This window comes from Dreissena polymorpha, chromosome 11, assembly GCF_020536995.1.
Source record: "Dreissena polymorpha isolate Duluth1 chromosome 11, UMN_Dpol_1.0, whole genome shotgun sequence".
NCBI lineage: Eukaryota > Metazoa > Mollusca > Bivalvia > Myida > Dreissenidae > Dreissena > Dreissena polymorpha.
The window spans coordinates 1,873,989-1,891,083 of NC_068365.1; the positions used below are offsets into that span (position 1 = coordinate 1,873,989).

Consider the following 17,095-nt stretch of genomic DNA (forward strand, 5'->3'; position numbering starts at 1 on the left):
CAATTGATTTTTGGGTCACCACTAGGTCAGATGTCAAGGTCATGATGACCTAATATAGTAAAATGGTTTCTGGATGATAACTCAAGAACGCTTATGCCTAGGTTCATGAATCTTCATAGGTATATTGATCATGACTCGCAGATGACCCCTATTGATTATCAGGTCACTAGGTCAAAGGTCAAGGTCACAGTGCCAGAAAACGTATTCACACAATGGCTGTCAAGGTCACGGTGACTCAACTTAGAAAAATGGTTTCCGGATGATAACTCAAGAATGCTTACGCCTAGGATCATGAAACTTTATAGGTACATTGATCATGACTCGCAGATGAAATGATGATGAAACTTGACCAGGATGTTTGTCTGGACAATATCTAGGTCAAGTTTGACATTTGGTAAAGATTGAATGAACCGACTCCTCTCAGGTGAGCGAACTAGGGCAATCTTGGCCCTCTTGTTTTAGCTCACCTGAGCACAAAGTGCTCATGGGGAGCTTTTGTGATTGCCTTTTGTCCGTTGTGCGACGTCCAGCGTCAACATTTGCCTTGATAACACTCTAGAGGCCACATTTATTGTCCAATCTTCATGAAATTTGGTCAGAAGATTGTTCTCAATGATATCTTGGATGAGTTCGAAAATGGTTACGTTTGCTTGAAAAACATGGCTGCCAAGAGGCGGCGCATTTTTCCTTACCTGGCTATATATGGCTATATTTAAATCTTGTTAACACTCTAGAGGCTACATTTATTGTCTGATCTTCATGAAACTTGGTCAGAAGATTCATTCCAATAATATCTTGGACGAATTAGAAAATGATTCCGGTTGGTTGAAAAACATAGCCGCCAAGGGGCGGGGCATTTCTCCTTACATGGCTATAGTAAAACATAGTTAACACTCTATAGAGGCCAGATTTATTTTTCGATCTTCATGAAACTTGCTCAGAAGATTTGTCCCAATGATATCTTGGATGAGTTCAAAAATGGTAACCTTTGCTTGAAAAACATGGCTGCCAAGGGGCGGGGCATTTTTCCTTATATGGCTATAGTAAAATCTTGTTAACACTCTAGAGGCCACATTTATTGTCCAATTTTCATGCAACTTGGTCAGAAAATTCATCCCAATAATATTTTTGACGAGTTCGAAAATGGTGCCGGTTGGTGGAAAAACATGGCCGCCAGGGGGCGGGGCATTTTTCCTTATATGGCTATAGTAAAACCTTGTTAACACTCTAGAGGCCACATTTATTTTCCGATCCTCATAAAATTTAGTCAGAAGAATGATCCCAATGATATCTTGGATGAGTTTGAAAATAGTTTTGGTTGCTTTCAAAACATGGCCACCAGGGGGCGGGGCATTTTTCCTTATATGGCTATATATGGCTATAGTAAAATCTTGTTAACACTCTAGAGACCACATTTATTGTCCGATCTTCATTTAAAACTTGGTCAGAAGATTCATCCCAATAATATTTTGGACGAGTTAAAAAATGATGCCAGTTGGTTGAAAAACATGGCCGCCAGGGGGCGGGGCATTTTTCCTTATATGGCTATAGTAAAACCTTGTTAACACTCTAGAGGCCACATTTATTTTCCGATCTTAATGAAACTCGGTCAGAAGATTTGTCCCAATGATATCTTAGATGAGTTCGAAAATGGTTTCGGTTGCTTTAAAAACAAGGCAACCAGGGGCTGGGCATTTTTCCTTATATGGCTATATATGGCTTTAGTAAAACCTTCTTAACACTTTAGAGGCCACATTTATTGTCCGATCTTTATGAAATTTGGTCAGAAGATTGGTGTTAATGATATCTTGGATGAGTTTGAAATTGGTAACCTTTGCTTGAAAAACATGGCTGCCAAGGGGCGGGGCATTTTTCCTTATATGGCTATAGTAAAATCTTTAACACTGTAGAGTCCACATTTATTGTCCGATCTTTATGAAAATTGGACAGAAGATTCATCCCAATACTATCTTGGACGAGATAAAAAATGATGCAGGTTGGTTGAAAAACATGGCCGCAAGGGGGCAGGGCATTTTTCCCTATATGGCTATAGTAAAACATTTTTAACACTTTAAAGGCCACATTAATTTTCCGATCTTCATGAAACTTGGTCAGAAGATTTGTCCCAATGACAGAGCTCCAGATAAGGGTCATATTTTCGTAATTACGAATTATTTTCAAGTCCGTTACGTATTTATTTTAAAATCTTGTCGTACCATTAAGAATTACAAAATCAAGTTACGAATATTATTTTTACATCGGTTCGTATCGATTTTTTTGAGAGAATTTCGCGTATTAAAGATCTTTTTGGTGCTTATATAGAATGGTTATCGGGTTTGTTTAACAAAGCGCATTTTTTCCAATAAAAGCGGCGTGTACAGTCTCTCTGTCAAAAACAATGGCGGCGCCCAGAGAGCGTCTTAAAAAAACTGCAAAGTGTGCAAAAACACGCTTTAACATATTGTACGCAAAGTGAGCCGAAGTTGAATGTTAAGAAAGACATTATAGAAAAGATCTTATACGATGTTGTATGTTCAGTTGCCGACACAGTCGGAAAAAGCTAAAAAAACGTGACACGACGGGTCCAAACTTAAACAAAAACAAGGGACAAAATTGTCACAAAACCAGGTTTTCATTGTGAAAAAAAATCTGATAAAGGGAGACAACTCAAACTGAACTTTTGAAATGAACAAAGAAAATTAACCCCCTTTGTAAGTTTGTTTTAAAATAAATCTATTTTTAGTCGTGGCGACCTTGACATTGGAGATATGCACATGAATTTATTTTTTTTGACCTTTGACCATGAAGGATGACCTTGACCTTTCACCACTAAAAATGTGCAGCTTCATAAGATACACATGCATGGTAAATATCAAGTTGCTATCTTCAATATTGCAAAAGTTATGAGCAACGTTAAAGTTTTCGGACGGACACACGGACGGACGGACGGACGGTCAAAATTTGTATGCGTATGGAAAGGCGTTGTCCATATACACATGCATACCAAATATGAAGGTTATATCTCAAGGGACATAGAAGTTAAGAGCATTTTTCGAAACCTAAACGCAGATTTTGAAACCTAAACGCAGACCCCTACTTCAAGGTCAAGGTCACAGGGGTCAAAATTGTTGTGCGTATGGAAAGGCCTTGTCCATATACACATGCATACCAAATATGAAGGTTATATCTCAAGGGACATTTATGGCCATTTTTGACCTTTGAACTCAAAGTGTGACCTTGACCTTGGAGATATCGACGTAATTATTTTGCGCGACACACCGTCCAATGATGGTGAACAAATGTGCCAAATGATTTTAAAATCTGACAATGAACGACATAGTTATGGCTCGGACAAGCTCATTTATGGCCATTTTTGACCTTTGAACTCAAAGTGTGACCTTGACCTTGGAGATATCGACGTAATTATTTCGCGCGACACATCGTCTAATGATGGTGGACAAATGTGCCAAATGATTTTAAAATCTGACAATGAACGACATAGTTATGGCCCGGACAAGCTTGTTCCGCCATCCCGCCAGCCAGCCAGCCCGCCAGCCAGCCAGCCCGCCCGCATTCGCCAATCTAATAACCAGTTTTTTCCTTCGGAAAACCTGGTTAAAATCATTGAACGAGTGGAAGGGACAATTCCCGTGGCTATTACAGGGTTGTCATTATGATTGTAAACAAAGGATTAATTTGGAAAAGTAACCGATTCGGCAGGGGGTCAAGGGGGCCACCTTGGCCCCCTTGTAGGTCCAGGGCAAGGCCCTGGTAGGGAGGTCAGGTGGGCGAAGCCCCCCGACCGAAAAAGAATTATAGACATTTTAGGGACAAAATACTGCTATTCTCAGAGCATAAAAAGTTAAAATGAGGTCTAAAAAGAATAGCGAATTTTAAGATTTTCACATTTTTAGTATACTGTACAATGTAAAAACATATTATATTGATAGATCTTTGCATGTTCCAATAATATCCATTACCCGATAATCCAGTATTATTACGATTTCTTTTTTTCAAAACCAAATTACGCCCAATGTTGACGATGAATGTCGTCCGCCATTTAGCGCAAATGCATATACAAATTGAATTGTGGGATTAGGAAATTCCGATTGAACATGCGTGAATCACGTGACGCGATTTGGGAGCATTGAGAACCGTTTATATTTAGTAATAACGACAAGTCAAACACTCAATCTAAACTGTTACATGTACGGTACCTCCTTTCAGAAAAGTTTGCGAAAGTGAAAGTGAATTTCTGAAAATAAAAACGCGCCTTTCTTTAAATTTTACCGAGTACTTTTCATTCCGGATCGTGGTATAACTTGTCAGATCATTCATGCATGTAGACCTATATGTATGCATAGTTTGGCAATCTCAAAACACGTTATTTACCTACTTATTACATTATGTGTTATGACCATTTGTATAACAAAATGCATTATTTAATTGAAGTATTTTCAAATGCGTATAATTAAATGTGTTATCCGAAATCATTTTCAGATTTCATTATTCATGGAAAATTAAGAAAATTCTAGCAACAGAGACACATTTCTCGTGTTTTTCATGTACAGATTAAAATCATGCCAAAGTTAGACTTCATGTATAACATTACGTCATTCTTCCTTGGAGAAAGCGTGGACTTTAATATTTAGATGCTGAATAACAACTTCGTAGCGCAGAGTTCGCATGGTAGAAAATCAGAGAGCATTTTTTAATATGATTTTTCGGCGTAAGCTGTATTAAGCCAGCTTTTCACCCTGACTTGACCTTTGTAAGTGTCCAATAATACTCAAATAAAATTTCCCGCGGCTAGGTACGAATGAATACACTTCATTTATTCCATTGGCTGATTTGAGTATAACACCAGAACATTGGAAACATATCCGCGTCTTTGTAACACTGTTTTACTGCATGAAACAATTTTATCTCTAATGAAAAGGCTCAATAGATAGAACAGTTTTACAATCAATTTTCCAAATAAATACAGTTTGTGCGTTCACCTTTTATTTTCAGAGAATTACCAGCGCAAAAGCGGCCATTTGTGTAAGTCAGAGTTTATATACAGTTCATCACCGGAGTTCGCAGAAGGGGTTGCGATCATTGTGTTACACCGGTCTTACTGACAATAACGTAGTGACTGTAATGCATTGCATTCAATCCGCAAGGTATCAAGGTCAGTTTGCGGTCAGTTGCAGAAATCTTTATATAAACGCCGTCTCGTAAACTTTGTGCACTTGAAGTCTGTTTTGATCAGAAAGATACTAAATAAAGATATTCGGCGATATTATTGTGGTATGTCAATCATCGATTTTTAATATGGTTTCAACATTTGCATGATAAGGACCAATTTTGATAAAATTAATTAGAAATTTTTATCCATTTAGACCAGTTTATTAAGCATGAGCACAATAATTCACTATACTATAATTATTCAATTAAATAAGATTCGAGTATTGCCGGCTGACCTATATGCACTCGTTTATTTTCATGTTGTGTTTTTCTATTCTGTAAATATAGATATCTGAGCAATAATATCACATAAAGCAAAATAAGCCACGAAATCTGGCGCAACACCCCGTAATTGATTTGCTTATGATGTAGCTAAGAACTGGGCAGAAAAAAGGCATCCGCTACTTTTTATCTCATGGAGATAACTTTTGATCGTTCATAAACATCGACCACAATCAACGCCGTATATCTTTTTTAAAGATATTTCTTGTTTGAATATGTGGAAACTTTTTCTCTAACTAAAAAAACTAGTTAATTACGCTCTACAGTGCAGCATTTGTTGAGATACGGTCAGTAATAATCTGTCAAATGTACAGCTATTTGATACAATTTCACGTGGAGTCGGCGTGTATTCGGCTGCCCGAGCGCTGATTGGTTGACGTTCTTTCCAAGAAGAATTTGATTGACAGCTGAAAAAAATCAATATTGGCCACTCGCTGAGAAATTCATTGAAAACAGTAGCTCTTAGGCGGAGTTAATGGACTGACTGAATGACCGGGCGTCGCTCTACTATAGTACGTTTATTCCTCGTCAATTATTTTAGGTTTGCATGATACAAACTTCCGATCGCAATTTTAAAGATTCGGGAAAAACAACCGATTTTCTGGCGATTTTAACCGATGAGTTCGATCGGCAATCGGTTAATAATGACAACCCTGGGCTAATCGTTGAAAAGATTGATAGGGGGGACCCGTTTTAATTGTGAAATATGTAAAAATTCATCGAAGGCATGCAATCTAAGCACAGTTTGGGCATATGAAGGTATTTGAAAAATAAAATTGTATAATACTGACTAGACACTGTTGAACTCGTATAAATAAAGTTGCCAGTATGTTTATTTACCAGGTTTTCCGAAGGAAAAAACTGGTTATTAGATTGGCGAATGCGGGCGGGCTGGCGGGCGGGCGGAACAAGCTTGTCCGGGCCATAACTATGTCGTTCATTGTCAGATTTTAAAATCATTTGGCACATTTGTTCACCATCATTGGACGGTGTGTCGCGCGAAATAATTACGTCGATATCTCCAAGGTGGTCAAGGTCACACTTTGAGTTCAAAGGTCAAAAATGCCCATAAATGAGCTTGTCCTGGCCATAACTATGTCATTCATTGTGAGATTTTAAAATCATTTGGCACATTTGTTCACCATCATGGGACGGTGTGTCGCTCGAAAGAATCACGTCAATATCTCCAATGTCAAGGTCGCCACGACTAAAAATAGATTTTTATGTAGACATATTGTTTTTGCCCTGTCTGTTGGTCTGTCTGTTGGTCTGTCTGTTTGCGCCAACTTTAACATTTTGCAATAATTTTTGCTATATTGAAGATAGCAACTTCATATTTGGCATGCATGTGTATCTCATGAAGCTGCACATTTTGAGTGGTGAAAGGTCAAGGTCAAGGTCATCCTTCAAGGTCAGAGGTCAAATATATGTGGCCAAAATCGCTCATTTTATGAATACTTTTGCAATATTGAAGATAGCAACTTGATATTTGGCATGCATGTGTATCTCATGGAGCTGCACATTTTGAGTGGTGAAAGGTCAAGGTCAAGGTCATCCTTCAAGGTCAGAGGTCAATTATATGTGGCCAAAATCGCTCATTTTATGAATACTTTTGCAATATTGAAGATAGCAACTTGATATTTGGCATGCATGTGCATCTCATGGAGCTGCTCATTTTGAGTGGTGAAAGGTCAAGGTCAAGGTCATCCTTCAAGGTCAGCGGTCAAATATATGTGGCCCAAATCGCTTATTTTATGAATACTTTTGCAATATTGAAGATAGCAACTTGATATTTGGCATGCATGTGTATCTCATGGAGCTGCACATTTTGAGTGGTGAAAGATCAAGGTCAAGGTCATCCTTCACAAGGTCAAGGTCATCCTACAATGTCAAACATCATATAGGGGGACATTGTGTTTCACAAACACATCTTGTTAAAAAAAAAACTTACAAAGGGGGTTAATTTTGTTTGTTCATTTCAAAAGTTCAGTTTGAGTTTTCTCCCTTTATCAGATTTTTTTTCACAATGAAAACCTGGTTTTGTGACAATTTTGTCCCTTGTTTTAATTTTTTGCATGAAAAAAACCATTATTATTTATTTTTAGGTCATTTAGAAAAGTTAAGAATTATTTTCCAAAACTTAGTAGTAACGTTAAGAATAAAATTTCAGAGTTAAGAATTATTTTTGAAGATCTGGTAGTAACGTTAAGAATTTCACAAAACCTTATCTGGAGCTCTGCAATGATATCTTGGATGAGTTTGAAAATGGTTTCGGTTGTTTTAAAAACATAGCCACCAGGGGCCGGGCATTTTCCTAATATGGCTATATATTGCTTAAGTGAAACCTTATTAACACTCTAGAGACCACATTTATTGTCCGATCATCATGAAGCTTGGTCACAAGATTTGTACCAATTATATCTTGGATGAGTTCGAAAATGGTTCCGGTTGGTGGAAAAACATGGCCACCAAGGAAGCGTGGCATTTTTCCTTATATAGCTGTAGTAAAACCTTGTTAACACTCTAGAACCCATATTTATTGTCCGATCATCATGAAACTTTGCCAGAAGATTTGTCCCAATGATTTCTTGGACAAGTTCGAAAATGGTTCCAGTTGCATGAAAAACATGGCCACCAGGGGGCGGGGCATTTTTCCTTATATGAATTCATGAATCTTCATGAAACTTTGTCAGAATATTTGTTTAAATGATATCTTGGATTCGTATGAAAATGGTTGTGGTCTGTTGAAAAACGTGGCTGCCAGGGTGTTCACTAGTCATGAAAGTTGGTAAGAAATTTTTTCTAATGACATCTTGTGCTGCACAGAACAGGTCAGTTCCTTTCCTCTCAGGTGCGCGACTGTGGGCCTTTCAGGCCCTCTTGTTTTGAAAATCACTAAGATACTTCGAATTGAGTAAAAAATATCAAATACTTTTTTATGGCAACTGTGAGTATTTTGTTAAGAAATAAGTGTGTAAACAATGACTGTCTAGTACTATCAAGCTTTTCCACTGTTCTTCTTCAGGTGGTACTTTACAATGATCTCACTGTCGGGCATATTTGCGGTGACATTCAGTGTTGTGTTTGCCTATGTTGCTGACATCACGACAGAGGAGGACCGCAGTCAGGCGTACGGACTGGTAAGTTGCAGGGTGAGCAATTACTTGCTCAATTTGTGAACCCATGGATCAATAGAGAATATTGTCTATAGTGATTTGGAATTTGTTGATGCGACTTATCAGGGCTCAACATTAACGGTTGTCCGATTGCCCCTGGCAAGTAAAAGTTGGGTCCGGGCAAGTTATTTTATAATCTAGTTGTCCGCCTGGGCAAGTGCACAAAAGAACAAAGAAAAACGTGTGTTTCTGTGGTTAAATAGTACAAAAATCACGAACGATTTGTCTAATGCAAGAATTTACCTCGGCGATTGTTGTTTGCGGAAGTCCGAACTAACTACGCATGGTGCGCATGCATTTCCAAACTTATTTTTAGAAACCAAACGCCGAAAATGGCTTGGGATTCCAAACATCGGTTTTCAAATGCTATTGTGTTTATCTTTTTCATTACTATTCAGGTACAAATAACATCGTTGGTGTTTTCAGTCACAAAGAAAACTACTAAAATTATATAACTATATCAAAACAACAACAAATAGCTTCGATTTATATATATTTCATATTTTGCAACATACATTTTCAACAATCTTTTGCTTTACGTCAATTGACATTTTTGTTTCGGTTCACGTGTTGTTTACAGTACTGTTAGCAGACGAGAAATGTTTAGTTTATTTAGCTTTGTCTTTACTGTAAGTCTGCAAAATCTTTAATTGCTGTAATCATTTTGTTAAATGTGCAAAAATAAAAAAGGTTTTGTGGTGTATCATTTTGATCTCCATTAAAAAATATCAGGTTTACAGTTAATGTGATATTTCATGTTTGGGCAAGTGGCGTTATGTTCAGGGCAAGTAGATTTTTTAAGTTGGTTTTTAGGTTAATGTTGAGCCCTGCTTATGTAGCGCGGGACCAACTTTCAGAGGCTGCCACCGAGCACATTGCTGCAGCCTCGCAATCACGATGTGCCTCTCAAAGCTCTCTGAAGGCTTAGGGTTACAAAATAACTGTACATTCAGGAATTGTCCTAAGGCGTCATTGCCTTTATTACTAGAGCGGAAACAAAAGTAAGTCGCAAGAATATTTACAGTGCTAGGCACCAAGGGGATTTCGGGTTTGAGGTGGACTAATTGCTCTTGGCTGCTAAGCAGCTGACCTGCGCTTACCCCCACCTCAATGAGTCTACAGACTCAGTTAAACACTCTTGTCTTTCTACAGACACCAAGACACTGTAACATTCATACACAACGGACTCTTTGTACCCTTTAAATTGACTTAAAAGTTTCCGCGGCGTTAAAAGAAACTGCAATCCAGGGAATACTTCTACTTAATCTTTGCAGAAAATGTATTTAATTACAGTTTCACAGCCGTCTTTATTCCCATTAAATGATTTGCTGGAGAAGGCGATCCAACTGCATTTGCAGGAGTACTGACTGCTTATCAATTTGTTAGCCTTTTTATCATACCACCACATTGATATCTGCCTGATATAACATTGCCTCGAAGTGACATGGTGAGCTTATGTGACCGTGAGATGTCTGGCGTGCGTATGTGCGTGCGTGCCTGTGTGCGTCCTTCAACAATTTGCTTGTGTAGACAGTAGAGGTCACAGTTTTCATCCAATCTTTATCAAATTTGGTCAGAATGTTTATCTTGATGAAATCTGGGTTGGGATTGTATTTGGGTCATCTCGGGTCAAAAACTAGGTCACTAGGTCAACAACTAGGTCAAATAATTGAAAAACCTTGTGTAGACTTTAGAGGTCGCAGTTTTCATCCAATCTTTATCAAATTTGGTCAGAATGTTTATCTTGATGAAATCTGGGTTGGGATTGTATTTGGGTCATCTGAGGTCAAAAACTATGTCACTAGGTCAAAAACTAGGTCAAATAATAGAAAAACTTTGTGTAGACAATAGAGGTTGCAGTTTTCATCCAGTCTTTATGAAATTTGGTCAGAATGTTTATTTTGATGGAATCTGGGTTAGGATTGTATTTGAGTCATCTGGGGTCAAAAACTAGGTCACTAGGTCAAAAACTAGGTCAAATAATAGAAAAACCTTGTATAGACAATAGAGGTCGCAGTTTTCATCCAATCTTTATGAAATTTGGTCAGAATCTTTATCTTGATGAAATCTGGGTTAGGATTGTATTTGGGTCATCTGGAGTCAAAAACTAGGTCACTAGGTCAAAAACTAGGTCAAATAATAGAAAAACCTTGTGTAGACAATAGAGGTCGCAGTTTCCATTTAATCTTTATGAAATTTGGTCATATTGTTTATCTTGATGAAATCTGGGTTGGGATTGTATTTGGGTCATCTGAGGTCAAAAACTAGGTCACTAGGTCAAATAATAAAAAAACCTTCAACAATTTGTTTGTGTAGACAGTAGAGGTCACAGTTTTCATCCAATCTTTATGAAATTTGGTAAGAATGTTCATCTTGATAAAAACTGGGTTTGGATTGTATTTGGGTCATCTGGGGTCATAAACTAGGTCACTAGGTCAAAAACTAGGTCACTAGGTCAAATAATAGAAAAACCTTGTGTAGACAATAGAGGTCACAGTTTTCATCCAATCTTCATGAAATTCGGTCAGAATGTTTGTCTTGAAGAAATCTGGGTTAGGATTGTATTTGGGTCATCTGGGGTCAAAAACTAGATCACAAGGTCAAATATTAGAAAAACCTTTAGTAGGAAATAGAGGTCACAGTTTTCATCCAATCTTTATAAAATTTGATCAGAATGTTTATCTTGGTGAAATCTGGGTTGGGATTGTATTTGGGTCACTTGGGGTCAAAGACTAGGTCACTAGGTCAAATAATAGAAAAACCTTGTGTAGACAATAGAGGTCACAGTTTTCATCCAATCTTCATGAAATTTGGTCAGAATGTTTATCTTGATGAAATCTGGGTTGGGTTTGTATTTGGTTAGTCAGGTGAGCGATTCAGGGCCATCATGGCCCTCTTGTTTTATATCATGGTCAACAGGAAGTTTTTTTATATCAGTCATGTGTGGAGAATGGTCATATTACTCAGAATCAACTATAAAGTAATCATTTTTAGTAAAATGGAATCAGATTCAACAAAACAAACAATTTGATACCAAGATGTAATATACTGTAAACACAAAATGCAACACAAACAGCAAAAAACATTTTTTACAAATATTAAGCGCGCGTGCTCATGACGTCATTATTAACATGTCAAACGACAAAAGTCATATTCTTTCCTGCTAAAACTGCAGCTTTTTAGTGATTCTTTCATTATTTCTTTAAAATTGGGGACGTAGAGGTATGATAACCAGAAAAACAGACTACTGCCTGATCTTTTTGTAATATATCAGGCTTGGCACGAATAAAATAACGACTCAGCAAGCCTCGCCATTATATTATTCGAAGTCTTGCCTGATATATTACAAAAAGGTCAGGCAGTAGCCTGTTATTCTTTATATTCACTGTCGATCTGAGTGCCACCAAGCTAATCATTCGGAATGGCATGATTCGTAAACTGCGGACAATTTCAAATGCCTATGTATGCCTATTCTTATGATTTCCATTTTTAATGTGTGCCAATTCTTATGACTGACACATCTTATAATTACGATGTCTAATGATTTTCATGTCTCTTGATTGACAAGAGATTGCTGCATGTTATGATTGTAATGTTGTATGACTGTTATGTCTTGTGATTATTATGTCTTGTGATTGTTATGTCTTGTGTGTGTTATGTCTTGTGTTTGTTATGTCTTGTTAGCTCATCTATTTTTTGATAAAAAATTATGAGCTATTGTCATCACCTTGGCGTCGGCGTTGGCGTCCTGTTAAGTTTTGCGTTTAGGTCCACTTTTCTCAGAAAGTATCAATGCTATTGCATTCAAACTTGGCACACTTACTTACTATCATGAGGGGACTGGGCAGGCAAAGTTAGATAACTCTGGCGTGCATTTTGACAGAATTATGTGCCCTTTTTATACTTAGAAAATTGAAAATTTTGGTTAAGTTTTGCGTTTAGGTCCACTTTTCTCAGAAAGTATCAATGCTATTGCATTCAAACTTGGTATACTTACTTAATATCATGAGGGGACTGGGCAGGCAATATAAGATAACTCTGGCGTGCATTTTGACAGAATTATGTGCCCTTTTTATACTTAGAAAATTGAAAATTTTGGTTAAGTTTTGTGTTTAGGTCCATTTTATTCCTTAAGTATCCAAGCTATTGCTTTCATACTTGCAACACTTACTAACTGTCATAAGGGGACTGTGCAGGCAAAGTTAGATAACTCTGATGTGCATTTTGACAGAATTATGTGCCCTTTTTATAATTAGAAAATTGAAAATTTGGTTAAGTTTTGTGTTTAGGTCCACTTTATTCCTACAGTATCAAAGCTATTGCTTTCATACTTGCAACACTTATTAACTATCATAAGGGGACTGTGCAGGCAAAGTTATGTAACTCTGACTGGCATTTGGACGGAATTATGGGCCCTTTATACTTAGAAAATTGAAAATTTGGTTAAGTTTTGTGTTTTGGTCCACTTTACCCCTAAAGTATCATAGATATTGCTTTCATACTTGGAACACTCGCAAACTATCATAAGGGTACAGTAAAAGGACAAGTTGCATAACTCTGGATGTCATTTTTACGGAATTATGGCCCTTTTTTGATAGGTAACCTTGAATATATGGTTAAATTTTGTGTTTCGATCCACTTTACTTCTTAAGTATCAAGGCTATTGCTTTCAAACTTCAAATACTTTCATGCTATCATGAGGTTACTGTACCTGGCAAGTTGAATTTTACCTTGACCTTTGAATTACCTTGTCTCTCAAGGTCGAATATCTATTTTTTTATTATTTTTTTTTAAGATCATCTCACAAATTACCACCACACCCTCACACTATTCCCCCCCCCCACCTAACCTCCCCCCAATTTATTTTTTTGGAACGGTTAAAAAACACAAATATTTATTTTTATTATTTTATGTTTGAAATACCGTCCAACCATCGCACCCAAGAATCCCCCCCCCCCACCACCCCCCACCCCACCACCACCCCCCCCCCCACCCCCCACCCCGATTTTTTTTCCCCTTTTTTCGCATTTTTGGAAGATAATGTAATAAATGTCCACACCCCCACACAATGCACCCCTCTTCACTCCACCCCTCCCTCCTTTGTGATTGAAAATGAGAGTCCCTTCACCTTTAAAAAGAAAATAGATGAGCGGTCTGCACTTGCAAGGCGGTGCTCTTGTTTATGTCTTGCAATTGTTATGTCTTGTGATTGTTATGTCTTGTAATTGTTATGTCTTGTGAGTGTTTTGTCATCTGTTATGATTGCCCTGTCTTATGACTTTAATTCTTTCAGGTGTCGGCTACGTTTGCAGCTAGTCTGGTCACCAGCCCAGCCATAGGGGCCTATCTGGGCCACATGTACAGTGATAACTTTGTTGTCTGGCTAGCCACAGCTATAGCTGTTCTTGACATTCTCTTCATACTAGTATTTATACCTGAGTCTTTGCCTGAGAAGGTGCGACCTTCTTCATGGGGGTCACCCATTTCATGGGAGAAAGTAGATCCATTTTCAGTAAGTAATCGTTATTATTTATTTTGTGTGATTAAGAATAACTAATTGAAATGCTTATTCTGCAAAATGACAATGATAGCTATTAAGTTTAGCTGTTAGGAAGTTTACTTGTTTTAGGTTGTCTACATGTATATGTGATCATGTTTCTATGTATCACTATATTTTGATTCCAGTCTTTACCCAAGATTGGCCATGATTAACTGATCATGTTTCTATGTATTATTGTGTTCAGATTTCAGTCTTTACACAAGATTGGTCATGATTACCTGATCATGTTTTTATGTATTACTATGTTATAATTTCAGTATTTACGCAAGATGAGCCATGATTACCTGATCTTGTTGCTGTGTATCACTTTGTTCTAATTTCAGTCTTTACGCAAGATGAGCCATGATTACCTGATCTTGTTGCTGTGTATCACTGTGTTCTAATTTCAGTCTTTACGCAAGATGAGCCATGATTACCTGATCTTGTTGCTGTGTATCACTATTCTCTGATTTCAGTCTTTACCCAAGATGAGCCATGATAACCTGATCCTGTTTCTATGTATCACTGTGTTCTGATTTCAGTCTTTACGCAAGATGAGCCATGATTACCTTATCTTGTTGCTGTGTATCACTGTGTTTTTGTCGTACCTGCCTGAGGCGGGTGAATACTCGTGCTTCTTTGTTTATCTGCGTTTAGTAAGTAACTCATTTGTTCTAAGTAGTATAATAACTTTGCATGTTTTGGTTATTTTACGCCCTCCTCCTTACAAGAAGTAGGATTTAGTTGCTTTTCATTTGTCTGTCAGTGTGTCACTTAAAATGAGTGAAAAAAAAACAACATATAGTTACTTTAACAAATTTAGATTATAAAAATTGGTATAGGGGATACTTCTGAGAAAGAAAAGATGCCTATTGATTTTGATGTCACCAGGTCAAAGATCAAGGTCACTTGGGCGTGTAACAGTAAATTGGTTTCTGCACTATATCATATTAATTGATATGCTGAAAAGTCTTGACAAACGCTGATGCCTATTGAGTTTTAAATCAAGAGATCAAGTTCACAGTCAGAGGAACTACATTGCTGAGACTTTGGGACAAATATGTTTTACAAACATCTCTTGTTTACATATCAATTTGAAAGCACAACATATCTTGTGGTATTTAGTTGAATTTTGACATTTTTTTGTTGAAAACTTCTTTATTCCTCTGTTTCATTATTTTTCTATGTTTTATGATTATCTTAATGTTTATATATTTATTTCCAGCTATTTTAAAATTATTTCTGAGTATTTTAAAAAGTATTGCTTTGATTTTTTTTACACATCTCAAAAATGTTTAAAGAAGAAGACACACTTTTATGAATAATTGACCACTGGTATGCAGTTGTGTATTTTAGTGTACATAATTTCAATGTTATGATTAAATTGACATTAGTCTGAATTCTTCCAACAGGCCTGTAATTTTGTTTTTATAATTTGAAAAACATATAATGGGAACAACTATTATTGACATATGGTTGCATATGGGACTTCGGTTTAGTAGTTTGGTCTGTCAGCTGCTTTGTAATTTAATTATTGATTTTAATAGCTTTAATAGTCTGTGGAAGGTATAATTAGCCATTTTGAAATTTGTTTAGGGTAAAATTGCAGGCTTTAAAAAACATCATAAAATAACAGCATAATACTTACCCTGCTCTGGAAGGAAAAACCCTGCAATACTTTGGTTTTGATGTTTAGAATAGGCTTAATATATGTGTCTGATTTCAGATCATGTTATTTACTGAGGAGGAGGTTGCTGTCTTCATAGCTGTGGTTGGTGTTCTGTCCGTCATAGCACAGGTGAGGCAGGAGGCACTGAAGTAATGGCTGGGTCCGTATAGGCAAAATAATTCAAAGAACATCTTCTTGAATCAAAGATTCAAATTGGTTGTTTCTGATGTAAACAAGCATTTTTAGCTCGCCTGAGCACAATGTCATCATCATTTGTCATTTGAACGCTGTAGAGGCCACTTTTAATGTCTAATCTTTATGAAACTTTGTCATAACATACATAAATAATATCTCGGCAGTTTGAAATGTCTTCATATGGCGTAAAACTAGGTCACTATATCAAATATAGAAAAAGCTTGTGAGCCACTTTTATTTTGTAAACTTTATGAATCTTGGTCAGGTTGTTTGTGCCAATTATTTCTAAGCGGAGTTTGAGATTGGACATGTGGGGTCTCAAACTACAATGCAAGGTAAAATAAAAGAGAAGGCTTGTGAACATTAGAAGCCTCATGTATAGCCCAAGGTCATGAAACTTGGCCATAAGATTTGTAATATTGATATCTTGTCAACGTTCAAAATTGTGTCACATGGTACAAAACCTCAGTACGAATTAAAGAAAATGCTTGTGAAATTTCTACAGCACACCTTGTCAGCATTGGTCGAGAAATTTCACTTACGTGTGATACTAGGTCAAGTGGACTCTGTATGTCAAATTTGAGAAAAAGCCTGCACAAACTTAAGAAGTCACATTTTTGCCCAATCTCAATAATTACACCAAACTATTGTACTTTTGATATCTCAGCTGAGTTCAAAAATGGTTCCAGGTCAGTTGAAAAATATGGTTGCCAGAGAGCGTGGCACTTATTAGGCCAAAGTGAAAGATTGGTTACACTGTAGATGTCCCAATCTTCATGAAAATTGATTTGGACATTTGTTCTTATGATATTTTGACTGAGTTTTAGACAGGGCCAGGTGAGGTAAAAACCTTTTAGACAACCTTGATGTATGCTATTTTTTAACAAACTTTGGCAGAGCCATGTGTGTAAAAAAAACTTGGACACTATATGTCCTGGTTTGATTATTGGATTACCTCAAAGTCAGACACTATATGTCCTGGTTTGATTATTGGTTTACCTCAAA

The 17,095-nt window shown here is 37.0% G+C and overlaps 1 protein-coding gene across 1 annotated transcript in view; it reads left to right on the forward strand.

Annotated features, from left to right (window-relative positions):
• Positions 1-17,095, forward strand: part of LOC127850735 (hippocampus abundant transcript 1 protein-like) — a 48,207-nt gene that overhangs the window by 19,229 nt on the left and 11,883 nt on the right. Inside the window, exons 5-8 of the mRNA XM_052384020.1 lie at positions 8,537-8,651; positions 13,981-14,199; positions 14,769-14,882; positions 15,953-16,024. Of these exons, the coding sequence (XP_052239980.1) occupies positions 8,537-8,651; positions 13,981-14,199; positions 14,769-14,882; positions 15,953-16,024 (520 nt within the window). The remainder of the gene's footprint in view (positions 1-8,536; positions 8,652-13,980; positions 14,200-14,768; positions 14,883-15,952; positions 16,025-17,095) is intronic.